The 17,500-nt window shown below is 42.6% G+C and overlaps 1 protein-coding gene across 3 annotated transcripts in view; it reads left to right on the top strand.

Annotated features, from left to right (window-relative positions):
* Nucleotides 1-17,500, top strand: part of macrod2 (mono-ADP ribosylhydrolase 2) — a 613,005-nt gene that overhangs the window by 452,581 nt on the left and 142,924 nt on the right. For all 3 annotated transcript variants that reach the window (XM_053679442.1, XM_053679443.1, XM_017463465.3), the window contains one exon: nucleotides 7,984-8,014. In XM_053679442.1, the coding sequence (XP_053535417.1) occupies nucleotides 7,984-8,014 (31 nt within the window). The remainder of the gene's footprint in view (nucleotides 1-7,983; nucleotides 8,015-17,500) is intronic.

Here is a 17,500-nt window from a genome sequence, read left to right as displayed (position 1 = left end):
ATTTATTCCTGCAACCCGATCGTCGCCCTAGCCCGCTCAGACCGCTGGCGGTTTCCTAAAAACGTGATTTTCGACATGCGAAAGTATAGTAATCGAAGCCCAGAGCAATAAAAGCGATCCGCCAGCTGCCAGCGTTTATTAAATGCAACCCGATCTATTGCGCTAAGCCAACCTTAAATATTCCCATTCAACACTGCGAAGAATAATAGCTTAGCCCGTGAAAATGTCTTGAATACGGGCGACTTTCTGTAATACATCTCATTATGAGAGCAATTACTGCGAATCATTGTCAAACGCATCTGTATATAATGCTACGTTCAAGACATTTTCACTGTTTGAAGTGAATTTACTCATTTGAATGATTTATCTAGCAGTTAAATAGAACTGAAGAGTGGTATTTTAATCAACTTGCCTGTTTAAAAAAAAAAAAAATAAAAAATACAATCATGACTAAATAATTGGTTTAACCCGTCAGCGTCTGGGATTATGATGAATTATTCATTAACTACGGGAACATTTAATAGGAAATGCACATCATTCCATGATGTAAGGAATTAACCAGAGGATTTCCGCTGAAATGGGACGTGATGAGTTTCTCCACAAACACCTTTTTTTTAAAAAAATAAATAAATAAATAAAAAAGATGAAAACGTCCCTTCAGTTTTTAATTCCCATGACCGGTACGCGAATCGGCTTGCGTTTTGTTTTTCTCCATTTCTTTTGCGTGTGCAGGTATTCAGGTGTAGGGAAGGTTCTCCAATTAGCCGTGAGGAATGCGGACTAGCTTTGATTGATTCGGGAGGGACGCTCACGATGCGATAATTTCCCCAGTGACCAATTTCCTCACACTTCCACAAGCAAATAAAATACAGCGCAGAAAAGAGCAGGCACGCGCTTTCCTGTCGGAGCACGCGGGCCGTCCGGCTGTTCCGCTCCTAATGATCTGGCGAAGCACAAATAATAACCGAGAGGCAGGGATCATAACTCATCAATGCAGTGTAATAATGTCAAACTTGTTAAATAAGTCGGAGGGGGGCTCGTGTCAACGCGTCGGTGTAATAGATTGTGTGGTTAGCACGGCTGCGCTAGAGTTTGCGCTAGGCTAGGCTGTAGCGTGTAGGAGGTGTGTTTTTCCTGGGTCACTGAGGACACAGCACATGATTCTGTTGCTTTACGTGCGCCGGCGCCATTTCTGTGTTGATTAGCAATTAATATGGATCAATGTGTGCAAACAAGTCTGTTTGCTCATGCACTCTTACGAGAGCAGTGTCAATATGAGCAGAGCTTGCTCGTCACTATTATCTGGTGCATTGTAATGCTGCAGGCCTGCAGATGAATTCTTCTATACAAATTTATGGGAAGACAAAGGGCTCGTGTTAAACCTGCACAGAAATGTCATTTGATTTCAGCACGCCGGCACGGCCACGGGTTTGACCGCTCCGAGGCAGGAAGTGACATTTTCCGGCTCGCCGAAAAAGGTGCCAGGTCAGGTGTTTTATAACGTCTGTAAAAAACTTTTATAAGGAACGTCTTGTAGTCGGGAGTCAAGGTGACTGGACTCGCCTGACGGTCTCGTTTCTAAGACGCTCTGAGGGTGTTACAATTGTGCTTAGAAAACACATTTATAACATCAACACCTGGATCGTTAAACGACGATCCATATCGAATCGTTCGGTTATAGACGGAGAACCTGCTCCGGAAACAACAACAAGGCCCGGCTATATATTTTCCTATGAGGTGCGTTTTATTCGTATAGATGTACTTTTATTTCCTCGGGTAGCTTTTATAGCGCGTCTAAAAACGGCCCCGCGCTCTGCACTTCACAGAGAGTTCGAGTCAGAGCGAGACGGCCGCACGGAAAGGTCACGGCTCAGGCGGAAGGAAGTCTAAAAAGTATCGATCCTGACAGCGTGAGGTTCGACACAAAGCAGCAGAAACGATTAAAACCACCACCGCGCACGGAAAAGGTCCACGTGAACGTCCGCGTATGCGCTCCGTGATGTCTTAATTGAACGGCTGTTTTATAGCGATACGTAAAAGGCATAATCCGGCGCTCACTGAAAGCACACGTTGCGTCTGATTTACGCAGCTGTTACCCGCTGTTTTTGTTTACCTTTTTTTTTTTTTCTTCCCCTCTCAGAATTAGCACAATTACAGCCTTATTGGAGCGTGTGGGGGGAAATGCGAACTTTTTATTGACTTATTTCATTAATTCATTATTTTCTTCATTATCTTTCTAATTTTTTTTAAAAAAATAAACCCCCCCCCCCCCCCCCCCTTACATATTATCAGCTTTTATTAATCACACATTCACAGGGTCAGAATTTGCGCCGCTCTGTTCTCCAGTGTTTTAGCACACACTTTGGCTAATATTTCTGTTTTTCAAATTAAGTGCATGGAGTTTTCACATTTATTTATCACCCAGCTGTATTAGTGCTATGGTCGCACCTTTTTTTTTTTCTTCTTCTCCCCCCCCCCCCCCCCCCCCCCTTCTTTTTTTTTTTTTTTGCTCATAGAAAAATGAGACCTTTGCATAAGTAATGTGGCACAGGCCTACGGAGCTCGGAATTTAAGAAAAATTACGATATTCCTGGTTATAAATCCACTCCTGAGCAATCTGTCTGGCACAAAGTGCTGCCGAGCCAGAACTATTATTGTATGGTAAGCTTTTAATCTTTAAAATAAAATAAAAAATAAAAAAGATGGCCATAAATAACAGAGATGGGCTGCTTTTTTTTTCCCCCCCCCTAGTGTTGCTTTAGTCCATTTTCTGTTATGACAGCGGCCCATATGGTAATAATTCACATTAGTAGAAGCAAGATGGTATTCGCAATGTGTGTTATGTAATGAAAAGGAAAAGAGATGCCATTACTTTTAGTGGCCTGAATATTTGCAGAAAGTCATTTTAATTGCCTGCTTTATGGAGCAGTTGGGCAATTAAGTCACGTTAGGTTGCAATGAACCAAGTAACCGAATTTGTGTTGTTCACTAAGTGGTGCTTGGTAAAGACGACACGATACAAATAATGATTTTCCAAATGAAATCGTAGAGGATAACGTCCTTATTGGCTTAAACACACACGCAGACGGGATCTCATCCAGCACACGCGCTCACGCTGCCAAGCAGACGAGACGATGTTGATTTGTTAATAATAGCACAGCGGTGTTGAATCCTCAACTCCGATTGGTCAGAAGGTGTTGGTTAATTGAATAGGTTCGAACCCGTTAACTGTTTCTATAGTAACAGCTCATTCACTTGAAATGGCGGAGGTTTTATATAACCTCGGGGTAATTATAAAAATGTATTTAACGAAGAAAAGTGTGTACTCGTCGTTTCCGTGAGGAGCCGTTTGTTTAACGTTTTTTTAACATTTATGGAAGGAGTCTTCAGTGTCGGGGCTTTGTGACAGTCGGGAAGTTTCCCACTACAGGAGAGTGTTCACGACGCTGTGCTTTTCAGTAACATGACAAGTTGTGGTTTGTTTGTTTGTTTGTTTGTTTGTTTTTATTATCCTCAATGCTCACATTTTCCTTATATGCGAATATTTTTTGTTCATTTGGTCTGTAGACCGTACCGTGAGGGGAAATAAATATTCAGACATGTTTTGGTTTGCTGGTTAATATGCTTCCAGTGCATACATCTGCTTCACATTTACACACATAAAGTACTTATGAATATGAATGTACGCATAAACAACAAAAAGTCAAAAAAAAAAAAAAAAAAAACTGATAGGGAAGTACAGTGCTGTGGAAAAAAGAAAAAAGTATTTGCCCCCATCCTGATTTCTTCAGTTTTTGTGTACATCTCGTGCTAAATTCATTCATAAATTAAAACCAAGGCGACCCGAGTAAACACAAAATAGAGTTTTCAAATGATAATGTTATTTATTGAAGCGAAACAGATCTCCGGTACCAACTGGGCCTGTGTGAAAATGTATTTTCCCCCTGTAGTTAGTAATTTCCCAAATCTATGAACGTGCATTCATAACGGGGTTCAGCTGGACTAGACGCAGCCAGTCCTGATTACCGCAAACCCCGTTCAATCACATCAACACTTCGATAGAACTTTTTCAACAGCGTGAAGCTGGTTAAAAGGTCGTACTGAGTAACACACGATGCCAAAGTTGAAAAAATTCCAGAAATGATGAGGAAGAAGGTGATTGAAATACGTCAGTCTGGGAAGGGTTAGAAAGCTATTTCAAAGCCTCTGGGACTCCAAAGAACGTCTAAATGGAAAAAAACCCAGCACGGTAGCGAACCTTCACAGATGTGGCTGACTTTCCAAAATTCCTCCAGGAGCACAGCAACGACTCATCCAGGAAATCCCAAAAGAACCAAGGACAACATCAAAGGAACTACAGGCCTCTCTTGCGTCAATAGAGGTCACTGTTCCTGACTCCACCATCAGAAAGACCCTGGGCAAAAACGGCATCCCTGGACGAGCGGTGAGGCGAAAACCACTGCTAACCCAGAAGAACACGAAGGCTCATCTGAATTTTGCCAAAACACACCTCGATGCTCCTCAAACCTTTCCATGACGTGTAATGCTCCAGTACCATTTGCAGAGAAGCAGCACCATGTCATGATGCTCCCACATCTCTACTTAATTTGGGGTACTTCAGCTTGGTTCTCCAAACACAAGAGTAGAATATTTTATGTTTACAGTTCATTGCTTTTAGTTCTCTGTGTAACTGCTGCTTTCAGGTCGTCCTGCAACTCTTTTTCCGCGCAACTGTTGGCCTCTCTCTTACCTCCCTTATTTGTCTGAGAGCACGCTGTGACATTTCCGTTCGGCAGACGCCCTTATCCAGAGCGACTTACGTCGATCTCATTTATACATCTGAGCAGTTGAGGATTAGGGGCCTTGGTCAAAGGACCAACAGTGGCAGCCTGGCAGTGCAGGGGTTTGAACTCACAACCTGCCGATCAGTAGTCTAGCGTCTTAACCGTATTATAGTCTTAACCGCATGTTATCAAACCGGTTGCACTGCAGGAATGTTTAAGGTCTTTGCTATGGCTTTGCAGCTTTTCCCATCTGAGTGCTGTTTCACCATGATCGCTGCAGGAAATCTTCCCAACCATAAGCATAAATCTTTGGAGATTGTATTGTTCCTGGTTCAGCATTGTTTACTCCACACAGCCTTTTTTTAAAAAAAAAAAAAACAACAACAAACAAACAAAAAAAAACAGTGCAGCTAATCAGGCATTATCCTCTTAGTGCTTCGCTACTAAGGCTACATCTCCTGTAGTGTACGTGGTGGACATTTCGCTGCAGGCGCACAGGTTGTGTGTGTGTGTGTGTGTGTGTGGATTTCTAGATCTCAGGGAGAATGACCTAGGATCACCTCAAACCAACTTTCCAGGCAGGTTCTGAATTTTTTAACGTCCAGGTCAGCTAATGCAAAATTTGTACTAATTCGAGCGAGTTTGTTGGACTTGGTGTATATAAGCGGAATCTTCAGCAGCTCCCAAAAAAAAACAAAAACCCTTCACTTTCCACTTCTCTGGGTTGACACGATTTAAAAAAAAAAAAAAAAGTAATTTAATTTTTTCAGAATTTGCAATTTCTCGGCCGTATTGTGGAATTATCGCGGGAAAATTCCCCACCAATCATTTTTTACTCTCAGCGCTGTCAACCTTATAAAATTGATTGCGGATAATTTCCATGCTGTGAATAATCCAAGCCCAGGAGTTTCATAAGCTTTCAAACAGGCCCGTGCAAAAGGAATATAACCGGAGCTGAACCTGTCAAGCACAGATACCAGGTTGAGCGATGGATCAATTCCAATTGTTATGATATTATTCATGAGTCCTGAATTATTATGCATGAAGCTTCACCTCTGCAACCACGCATACTGATCCGCAACTACGAGGCCGTCCCTCTGCCGCGTTCGCACCGAATTTAGAAATGTAGCTGCCACTTAATCAACCATCGCATTCACTGGGTGCCAGCTAAGTGCCACAGTACTAGCTCTAGACTCGATTAGTCAAGCAAATTATAGACTTACCTCATTCATTACCAGTCATCACGTTCCCCTTGCATTAATTACCACATGCATTAAAACACCGTTATACAGTACCTCTTATTTCTGATCTGCTTTTGTTGTTGGTAAACGAGGTAGACATTCCATTACTACGTCGGGCTTCGGCGGCGATCCGTAAACCGACTGATGGGATCCACTACGGACGACGTCAGAACAGTGATCATCGACGTAAAGAAAAACGAGATCTGATGGGGGGTGGGGCGGGGGAGCAAAGCTGATAAAATGACCACGTCAGCTCGGAAGTGAAGCGCAGGTATAGGTGCCGCTCAAAACGTGCTCACGCGGCAGAAATGTAGACGCCATACAGCAAGACCCCAACATCTCGTCGGCATCCAGGATAGATCAAAAGCTACAGAGACTGGTAGAGCAAACCTCGGCGTGTGCGTGTAGGTATGCGACGCGAGAGGGACTTCTCAAACGTATCCGTGATGAGAGACGAGATTAGTGGTCAGAGGCCCGGTCGTTTATCCAGACATGTAGTGTATTATAAAGAAGTCGCGTCAAACATCACGCTTTTTTAATCCGGAGTCCGAATACGGATGTTTCTACACGCTAGTTTCTTAACCAGAGCATCATCTTAATCGGGGTAATATCGGAATATCGTCGTCCGTGTAAACGTACTGAATGACTAGTATTAGAAACTCTAAGTTTCTGTCTTGAATCGCTATTTTTTAGAACGCCAAACTATCTCGGATAAAATCTTTAATCATATTTGTATTGAATCGAATTACGTTGTGTTGGGAATCCGTGCGGTGAACAGATGATGGATGTTTAGACTCGATAGCTGGTAGCGCATCGGTCTCGCCATAGTACTGATCATCGTGATGCTGATCCATTCCACACGTCTGCGCTCTGAAACAAAACCCGTATCGTCTATGAACTGTGGTTTTCTCTCCTCGCAAGCAAAAATATTCTTTCAGTCTAGTTATTTATTGGTTTATTTTGTCTTGGTTTTAAATGCGAGGTTGCGTATCGTGCTAGCAGGAAAGGCTTTTTAAAATTTTTTTTTTTATTGTGTTTAAGCAGAATAGTTCTCCCGATCATCTGTACATCATCTCTGTACGCTAGTTCATTATTATTATTTTTTTTTTTATAAAACTTTCTGCCAAATGACAAATTTTGTTTTGTGAAAGGTCAATAAGAAATTGTTGTTGTTGTTGTTGTTTTCTCTCAACTATAAATGAATCTGCTTGCTCGCCAAGTGAGTGAAGATCTATTTAAACAATCTGAAATGTCTGTATGACTGCCTATTATCATAGGCGTTTAACTGCCTATTATTATAGTTCTGGTAGGAGGACATCAGATCATCTGTGTTGCAGCGCGGGAGTTTTCCATTGCAGCGTGGGTGTTTTATTGCTCTTCAGAGGAATAGCAGAAGTACATTCCAGTTGCGAGGAGTTTGTGTTCTCTGTCCGTTTTTTTTTTTTCTTCTCTCCCCCGAGTTCTGGCAGATTTATCCCCGTGCACCAAGCATCGCTGCTGAAATCATCACTGTCGCAGCGTTCTCGGAGTCATTTTCTGCAAAGCGATCCCGTACGGCCCCGGGACCACCGACGTGCGCGGGTAAAGATTCATAACCCGCGTGTCCGGGTTCTCACGGCCTTAACGTTAGGGAATATTTTGTGTCCCGTGTCGGTCTGCGTTAGTAATTAGCGCCGTTCGTGCTCGTGAACGTTCTCTTATTAGATCAACATTAGATCTGTTCTGACTCACGCAGGCCATATGGTGGAACCTCGGTAAGACTGATGATAATGAAATTCAGGCATGGTGTCATTGGTGGGAAAAGAAAAACAAAGGGAACTTGTTATTTTCGCCAGTTTCTCTAACCCTTTTCTCACGGGTTCCGAATGTGTCTGGGTATGTGTCAATCAAAACCAGTTGTGTTGATGATCTCTTCGTGCGTTCTTCCTAACCGTCGGCTTTTCTGACTTCTTTTGCAGGCCTTTCCGTGCATATCGACAGGAATTTACGGTAAGCCCAGTTTATTTGATATGTTTATGAATTTCCGTGGGGCTGGCGGTTGTGCAGTAAGAGTGACAGAGAAGGATTTACAAGAATAATTTGTCTGAAAAAAGTGTCTGTGTTCTTAAAAAAAAAACAAAAAAAAAAACAACTCTTTCCCGCTTATACTTCCTGGAGCTGCTGCAGGTCCAGACGTTCCTCGCTGTTGTATCTACACGTCTTTCCTCTTCTCTTTATTGCTGTTACTATAGGACTCTCTGTAGGTGCTGAATAACCTGCTTTAAGAGGAACAACTGGGAACGAACGGCTTGGTTCTAGCGGCTCCATAATCATGATGGGTTTCAATTCGTTGTCCCGTGAATGATCCACGTCTTAAACAGAAACATTGCTATTAATAGTTGGGTCCGATGCATAACAAGCTGCCGAAATGAGACTTGATTAGATTTTTTTCTGCGACAGCTGTAGAAGCGCTTTGCTTGTACGGCTGATGAAAGCCTTTTGTCTTGTATCTCTGAAAAGAATGCGACCTGGGCTTAATTTTCTACTCTTATTACTGACGTGCACACTACACTTACTTCCTGAACTGAAATTTCTTCCTCCTTTTGATGAACCGAAATGAAATCAACCTGTAATGTACCAACAGTAAAGCGCACCCGATCCTTAGCCGCACGTGCTCACTAGCAGAAGCAGCGGCATAAGCCGCACGTTGCTTAGCTTAGGATCTTAAGAGGGTTTAAAGCAGAATAATAATAATAATAGAAATAATAATGAAACACACTCGCTTTTTGTTGCGATCGAGCAAAATCCCAGTGTAGCGCTCGTCTTGGGTGAAGCGTCCCTTCACCCAGGGAACGCGGAGGCCATGGCCGAAGAGCTGCGGTCCGGCTCTTGGTCACTATCGAACATGTAGTGAATAACACCCTGATCACTTACTGAGATAGGAGCTACTCTGGGAATTTGCTCAATTGCGACAAACAGCGAGTGTGTTTCGTTACTAATATTTTGTTTCGGAAGCGCCAGGACCATAAGCTAAGCTAATCGGCGCTTGCGCCTTTGCCGCAAATAGATGGCTGCGATGGCGAAGCGCACACGCTGCTTCTCCTTCATCTCGTCGGATATGATGCCTATATACGCTGGTGAATTTTATATTAGATGGCTCCCCTTCTAGATTGTTCCATTTTAGCGGCAAGAAAATTGGTCTGTTGTCAAAAATGGAACGCTAGTTGCGCCACCCATGTTCCTATGGCAACCAGTAGTAGGAACGCCGACTGGCGACTTGCAGCGATCAAATGGCTGTATAAAGCATGGTTACACCGTGTAACTACAACTAATTTGTCTAATTTGATTGAGGGAATCGCGCATTTCACAGCAAAGCCCTCAGTTCTGTTATTTGGAACAACCTAAGGCAGGAGTAAGTCGGTGATGTACTCAAACATTAGCAATGTATAGGATGATGTGATGAAATCAACCGTGACTGATATCAGACAAAATGGCCGTACAAGCGAAGAGGAAAAAAATCGACCTAATAGGCGGGGGGAAAAAATACAGCTAATCAAATCACCTAGTCAGCTCAAAATGGAGTGTAGGAGTGATCTAGCTCGAAAAGCACTTACAGTGCAGAATTCTACGAAGCTAGCCTGCAAGATACAAAGACCTCATCAGCAGCACAAAGTGCCTGAAAGTGACAGAATCAAGTAGAGCGGACACGCTGGACATTGTGTCAGAATGCATCAGGAGGGTCGCTGTAAACACACTTCTATGAGGGGGGGAAAATGACAGCGCATCATTTAACATGCTCAAGAATCCAATTTCTGTCCATTCATGCGTGTTGTTCTGTGGACTAATATGACAGAACAGTCGAATACAATGTGGAACGCACCACTGCAGGCTTGGCAAGGCAAATCTGAGAAGGATGATGATGACTTTGAGGGAAGCTGTGGCTCAGGTGGTAGAGCGGATTGTCCGCTCATCGTAGGGTTGGAGGTTCGATTCCCGGCCCACGTGACTCCACATGTCCTCGAACCCAAACTTGCTCCCGATGGCAAGCTCTGCTCTGCTACCACTAGTGTGAATGGGTGAATGAGAACCAGTGTAAAGCGCTTTGGAAGCGCTAAGGTTTAAAAAGCGCCATATAAGCGCAGACCATTTACCATGATGACAAAAATCAGGTTTTTGACCAAAACTAGCTTTATAATTCTATTTATATTTACAGGTTTGAAATAGACTAATATATTGATATTACTACGTTTGGAGTTCGGCGGAGAATACAGCTAAACAGACGGCGCCGTGAAGAGGCTGTGTTTCGGCGGAAGCACGGCGCTTCTCGCGAGCGTCCGCACGCACTCCCTACCGTAAAGCATGGGGGTGGTAGCATTGTGCTGAGCATTACCTTGGGCAGCTCGGTTGCCTCTTTTATATTTCTCACAAGCCACCTACCCACACAAACGTCCATATTTTTTCTGCCTAGATTCGTGACATCATCTCCCGAATTCAGTTTGTAATCAGATACCAGCTGTCAAAATTCCCATGATGCTCCTGCGCTGAAACGAGATGAAACATCATTCAGTTGAGGAAAGTTTGTAGTTGTCAGAACAGTATATAGTAGAAATTTAAACACGTGAATGGTCTTACCAGGCCACCACACGTATGCCGTGAATACGAATACTGCGTACGTACTGCATAGCGTTTCTAAGATACTTGGAATTTGTCCCACAGGCTTAAAGTCTTAGATCGCCCGCTGGGTAAGTATCTCTGTGTTATCTGTATAGCACTACAGAGGAGCTCAAAATGAATATTCGTATATAGCCCTGATTAGCTGTGAGCGAAATGAAGGGTATTTCGGTGTATGGAGATTCTCTTCATTATCATTCACATCTTAATTCAGCTCTTATGGCTCCACAAGTGCTACCTTAATCTTAACCGTGTGCGTGTGTGTGTGTGTGAGGAAAAGACCGAGTGTATGTCTGTCATGGGAGTGAAGAGCACATTTAATTCAGTTCACATGGCTGCAGAAGCACCGGCGAGTTCTTGACTTCAAAACATGCCTGCCGCTGCCACATTAAATGGCCTGCTCGATAAATAAACACGCTTATCTCCGGCCTCGGCTTGCTCCCCGCACACATTCATTAATTGTGATGATAGTGGGAGAGCGAGAGCGCCGACAAAACCAACAACAAAAAAAAAAATGCTCAGAGAGAGCAGGATGATCAAAGGCCTAATAACCTGGAATGCGTCCCTCTGGCACGCTTCCCCTCTAATCCTGATTCGTCTTCCCTCAGTCATCACCGGCTCTCTGGCGAACAAGGGTCCGCGGAAAGATGAAACGTCCTTACAGTATTCAAAGCTGGAAGTCAGGCAGTTATTAGTAGGGAAATTTCATGCCGTTTTTTTTTTTTTTCTTCCCTGTCGCAGATAAGGATAACGGAGTAATCCAACCCCAAACGCACAGGTAACCGATGAAAATCCAATTGAGTGGCATGTTCTAACAAGTCGTTTATTTACTCGAGTACTAAAAACGCTTTCTTTTTTGAAACACACTATTTTCTTTTAGGGAAAGTAACAACCGGGTTGCTGAATGAAGAAAATAAACACCGGCTACATCAGGAATTCAGCAATAACAGACAGATAGAGTAGCCATTTACTAGCATTAGCAGCAGCGCTACACCACGTGTTCATATCTAAAACAGCACACAGAAGGAGTTTCTTAAACAAACGGATGACAGAGGAGACAATTTTATCATACACTTTAACATTTCAGTAGTTTTCTTCCCGCTCACTCTCTCTCGCTCTACCAGTCAGCTGATATTTAGCTCACGTTTACATATTTTCCACTGCGCCACATGAAGCCGCACATTCACTACACGTAGTACAGCACAATGACGCTGGAGCTCTTACGTAGCGCACCACGACCCGTTAGTGACTCGAGTCGTAAAGTAACGTCAGTATTTACGCAGTGAAGGTTAGGTGTATTCAGAGTCAGGTTATGCAGCTGCTTCAGTCGATTTTCTGGGCTCCCCATTCAGCTGGTTAAAATCTCTGGTGTATATTTTGTAGAGATTTTTCTGTGTTATACCACGGGGTACCACGTATTTAAAAAAATAAATAAAAAAAATTAAAAAAAAGATGATTATGAGAATATATTCATAATATTTTGAGATTAAAGCCAAAATTGGACATTCGAGATTCTCTCTTCTATTTCTCACTAAATAAACACAAAAATGACAAAATGTGTATTGAAAATAGATTCAGTTGTACTTTGTTTTCTGTCCACTCCAGAGCGAGAAAATACACATTTTTGTCATTTTTGCGTTTATTTACCGACACGTAAACGAGCGAATCTCGAAACTGCGAATGTCCAATATAAAAACCAAGTTTACAGTTTATTTCTTATTAAGTGTTACGGCTTTGTTCTCATCATTTTGACAGAGGAACATCGATTTTGTTTAGTGTCTTGCCAATGGACTGGATACCTGCGTAATCAAAATGCCTCTGATAACTCCGCCCCCTCATACTTTGGCGACTGCAGCGTGCAAAAAAATGTTCAGCATTTTTAAAAAAATTATTATTATTTTTTAAAATAAAGTGTAAATGCGCTACTAGCACAGTTAGTAAACTATTTGACTATTTGAGACACAGCTTATGTATAAGGAGTGGGAGCCAGCACGCTCTCTTTCTCTTCTCTCACACACAGAAAGAGAGAGAGAGAGAGGGAGAGATGTCCCTGGTGACGGATGAGTCGGGGCCTGGGAGAAAAATGACTCCTCATTCGCCACTGGCAGTCCAATCCTTCAGTCCAGCCCATTAGCAGAGGTAGACTTTCCCCTGGCTTGGCTTTCAGGAGAGGTACCACCTATAAACAAACTAGGCCGGACGATATGATATGGATTATTAAGTATGCTGCGTGAAAGCCATCCATCACAGGCCCGTGACCTGGGTTCAAATGGATTATTCCTTTCTGAGGTGGGAGACATCTCTTGGTGTCTTACAAGATCAGTATTGATAGTCGGGCAGGAGTCGAAGCACAGATACAGCAAGGAGTCGTTTTGTCTTTCACGTCCTCCCTCTTTCTCCGCCACACATTCACACCGTCTCGATCTCTATCTCTCTCTCTCGAACTCTGGTTATGCACTCGAACCCAAAATGATCTCAGGTGTGCACATCTGTAGCAACTCATTATCTATGAACGGTTTAATACGTTAGGGTTAGCGTTAACGTTAGAGTTAGCATTTCTTACAACCTCAGCAGCTGCTGTATGGAATGACTGGACCGAGAAATGTGCCACTACAATCTTGAATTTCCATTGTGCAGATCAGAATTGTCGGCCTTTATTTTATTTCCACTGCAGTTTTGTAGTTGAATCCCATCGAACCGGAGTTCTGTTACAGAGATGTTAAAACTGTTGTGTCAGAGCGAATAAACAGCATGGAGGGCATTAATACAGCTGACATGCTGTTTGATTACCGATGTATTCTATTTTTCTTGTGGCTGACTTTCCTTGGCTGTTACAATTGGAAAATGATGTCACATCGATTTTCCTCTGAAACTCTCCCTATGCCAAGAGTTCAGGTCATGATGAAGCCAAATCAACATGCGGTACAAACTACAGTGAAATGTTCATTTCTCTCTTTCTCCCACTCTCTCCCACTCCCACGCTATTTATCTGCCCCTCCTGTTGACTGTGGCGTTGTTGTTGACACTGAGGCTTTAGCCCCTGTCTCTGTGTAAGGGAGATAGGAAGCGGTAAGCCAGGGAATCTCTCGTGTGTATGTCCGTATACAGCGCTCTGGGATGAGCCGTGCTGGTGTTGGTGATCCGCCACTGGCTCCGTCACTGTAAGGGATTAGGAGCGGAGCCCTTTTAAGGGGCCTTATCTCTCCACGCTGACTCCTCGCCGGTTACGTACTCGGCGAGGGCGAGTCAATAAAGAGTTTCAGGGAATGGAGGGAAAGCACAGACACGCTGAAGACAGATTATGGTCATTTTCAGGACAGAACCCGAGGTTTAAAAAAAAAAACGAGGCGGTGAGGTCAGAAAGACCGTGAGCGGCGAGAGTGTGTTAGGCAGTACACTGATAATCTGATCATTATCTGATATTTGCAGCTGCCAGGTTATTCAAGCGATTGTGTCAACATGCTGCCATACAATAGAGTTAAAGCTGCTACTGGAATATAATAAATCTAACAGACATGTTATAGAAAACGGAATTCGTGAAGAGCGAGACCTCTGTCAGCAACACCTCGAGTCCAGCAGTCAGGTTTAATCCATGCATATATACACTCTCATACACTTTGTAATGCATTATACACCTGGACAGAATATTTGGATCTAAATACAGACAGCTTGAAGAAGGACACCGTTATGTGCAATCTTTAAACAGAAAAACTCAAAGCCGCTTTCATGAAATTTGTACGGGTTGTAATGGACGAGGGTGATTTTGAAAATAAATAAATAAATAAATAAAAAAGTATTTATTATCCGTGAAAAGTCGTGGTAAGGAAACGTGCCCACCTTTTAATCTTGGCCTTAACCATCACCGTATGATTGGAATCATTTTAAACTGAGACGGACGTTTTAGCGGTTAGGAAAAAACAAAGAGAAACGCAAGGTTTCTCAGCGTCAATTAATGAAGCGCATGGAAATGTATTCATGTTGTATGAAACGTATTGAGATTTTTTTAAATTTTATTTTATTTTTTTAACCTCTTCTTTAAGTAGGGTCTAAATTCATACTGATCGATTTCCTTTATGCGAATTCCTTCATCTTATCGATCTAGATTATATCACAGTGCCGTTGAGTTCTCCAATCTGATTGGTCAGAAGGTGTGGATTTTTCTAGAACGGCAGCTCTGACAGTAGCACTGGGTGTGTATATTAATGCACTCGTTCTAACACGCTGACTTCTGCGGTGGGCACTCGACGTAATCTAAGGCTCGACGTGTAAGGAGGTGATTGTTTAACGTTTACGGAAGTCACTGCGGCGTCGGTACAAAGGAGTCTACGGTCGCTCGGTAACACGATTCGAAGCGCGACGTATCGTCGGTCCAATAACCAAAAATTGTAAGTCTTGTACTCCATTCGCTTCAGGTTATTTATTTCATTTGAGCAGTAACACATCAGCGTGCCAACACACAATGTTAATAATTGTCAACAATTTATACTGATGTTGAGTCAGTTGTTATAGCCTTCTGTGTATGATGGATTATCCCCATCATCGCATTCAGGTTTCTGTATCTTACTCATCTGTCATCTACACAGCTGTAACTTCCCAGTTAAACTGAAATGGCAGGAAAGACGAGAACATATTTAAATATCCGTTTTAGAACGTTTTAGAGTTTAGGTTTCATGTACAGATAGTCCTTTTTTCCTAATTTCCCTGATTCACTGTATCCCAAGTTTTCTCAGGACAAGCTTTGCCTACCCAGAAGCCTCAGTTCCATCACTTGGCACCAAGTTCATTCCCAGGTTATAAAATCTTGCTAAAGTTCTCGGGTGGAGTGTCATTCGGTAGACAGCCCCAGTAATTATTTAACGGCTTCTTCCAGCACTTCTGCCAAAGCCTCCTCGATCTGCTCCTGCAGAGAAAAGTGCCTCACAATCACACTGTCCCCTCTCTCTCTCTCTCTCTCTCTCTCTCTCTCTCTCTCTATCTCACAGTCTGTCTCCTCTAACCTCCTCTCCCTCCATCTCTCTCTCCGCGTGTACTGTAATAAAGTGCAGGAGAGGTTTAGGTGGGAAATGGCAGCGTTCGCGACGTTGGACTTGCTTTAATTGCCAACCTCGCTAAAGCCAGATCCTCACACGTTTCTTCACACTGCTTCTCTAAGACCTTTTTTCACGGGCCACGTTTTGGTTTGTCGCCCCAACAAGATCGTGTTGTGTGCAGAACTGTTTGCACCCCCCCTCCCCTCCCCTCCCCTTCCCAGCGAATCGGTAATGTAAAAAGCCAAATATTACAATTTATCTCCAACAAAAGAATTCCAAGAGTGCTAATAGGACGGCATTTGAGTTTCAGCCACACAAAAAAGACCCACCCCGGGAATAAATGTTTGGAATTTTGTACGTCTGACATGAAATATTACTCATATATAAATATAAATGTACTTTATTACATTTTCATGTGTATATACATACGTATCCTCAAATTTCAAAGTAGTAGACACTTTCATATAGGCATTTCGTTTATAGACGGGTGAGTCTCAAATACGTTGGTCATCTAGTGGAGAGAGATTATATTGCATCTTTTATATAGTCAGCCTCTATAGTTATAATTTATATCGGTATAAACCCATTTGTTATTTTGCAAGCTTTTTTTTTTTTTTTAAACATAGCTCTCTGATGATCTAAATGAAATGTAGGCTGACATAACACGACTATATTACTTTAGCTGAACACATCGGAAACATTAAATCGTTTGTTAAAATGACAAGCAGGAACTATGTGCTTAAGAAGGTGAGAGTTTTCACCCTTTGTGGTTTCTATAAGGAATAAAACATGACCGGGTGAAAATCAACAATAGCGATGTTTCATTTATAAGTGAATGCTCTTCATACTTTAAAAAAGCAAACAAACAAAAAAAAAACTCATGTTATTACCGAGCTCTAAATCTTAACCGTATTTTCCACCCGGTCTGTGTGACCAACTCGCACTAGGACCTGCTCACGATTTACCAGTTTAAAAAAGAAGCAGCGATTTAATTGTTGCAATCCAATAGCCTAAAATATACAGGTAAACGTGCATTTGTACCATTCCAGGTCCAAGTAAAGTAGTGGAGTAAAGTCGTATTATTTCCAGCTGCGCAGATGGGAACCGTGTGCCGGTAGGTGCAGACAGAAACCTAATGCAGTAATATATGTGAAACCGAACACACTATATGTATTATTGCTATAAATTCAATTTCTGAGTCTATTTCTTTTTTCCCTTAAGGTATACAAACTTTTGCACTTGTTTGTAAGGCCAGAAGGTCAGACTAATTGATATTATAAGAGCACTTTGTGCAGAATTTAATTTGGACATTTCTCCAAGGAATCTTATTTTCCTCTCAATATTTAAGTACTGCTATAAATATAAAGTGGTATTATACGCTAGAAATGGTCAAGTATGGAATACATAGATATTTGGACTTCCGTTAGTGATGATATTCTTGTTCTTTAAGTAATATTTCGAAGCTCAGAGAGCCAATTTGTTGTTCGACTTGCATTTCAAGTGCTTGTGCTAAAGGCAGACCGAAGGATGCGTTTTCTCCTCGCGCACCAACATTCACTTGACACCAAGGCGTACTCGTCGTCGTACCCCTGCAGCGAAGCGCAGTCGGCTCCTGTGCCGGGGGCGTAGGACGAACTTGTTCGTACAGGTTCGAGACAATAAAGAACATCCGTTGACATCATCCCTCCTGGAGCTTCCCGAATTGTGTGGCTTCACCAGACACCACCGGAAACGAATACCGAAATGGTAGGAGTAGCGACAGAAACGTGTCCGTCTGTGCCCTGGTGATAATGCG

Source organism: Ictalurus punctatus, chromosome 3, assembly GCF_001660625.3.
Source record: "Ictalurus punctatus breed USDA103 chromosome 3, Coco_2.0, whole genome shotgun sequence".
Lineage (NCBI taxonomy): Eukaryota > Metazoa > Chordata > Actinopteri > Siluriformes > Ictaluridae > Ictalurus > Ictalurus punctatus.
This window is presented reverse-complemented; position numbering and strand designations above follow the sequence as displayed.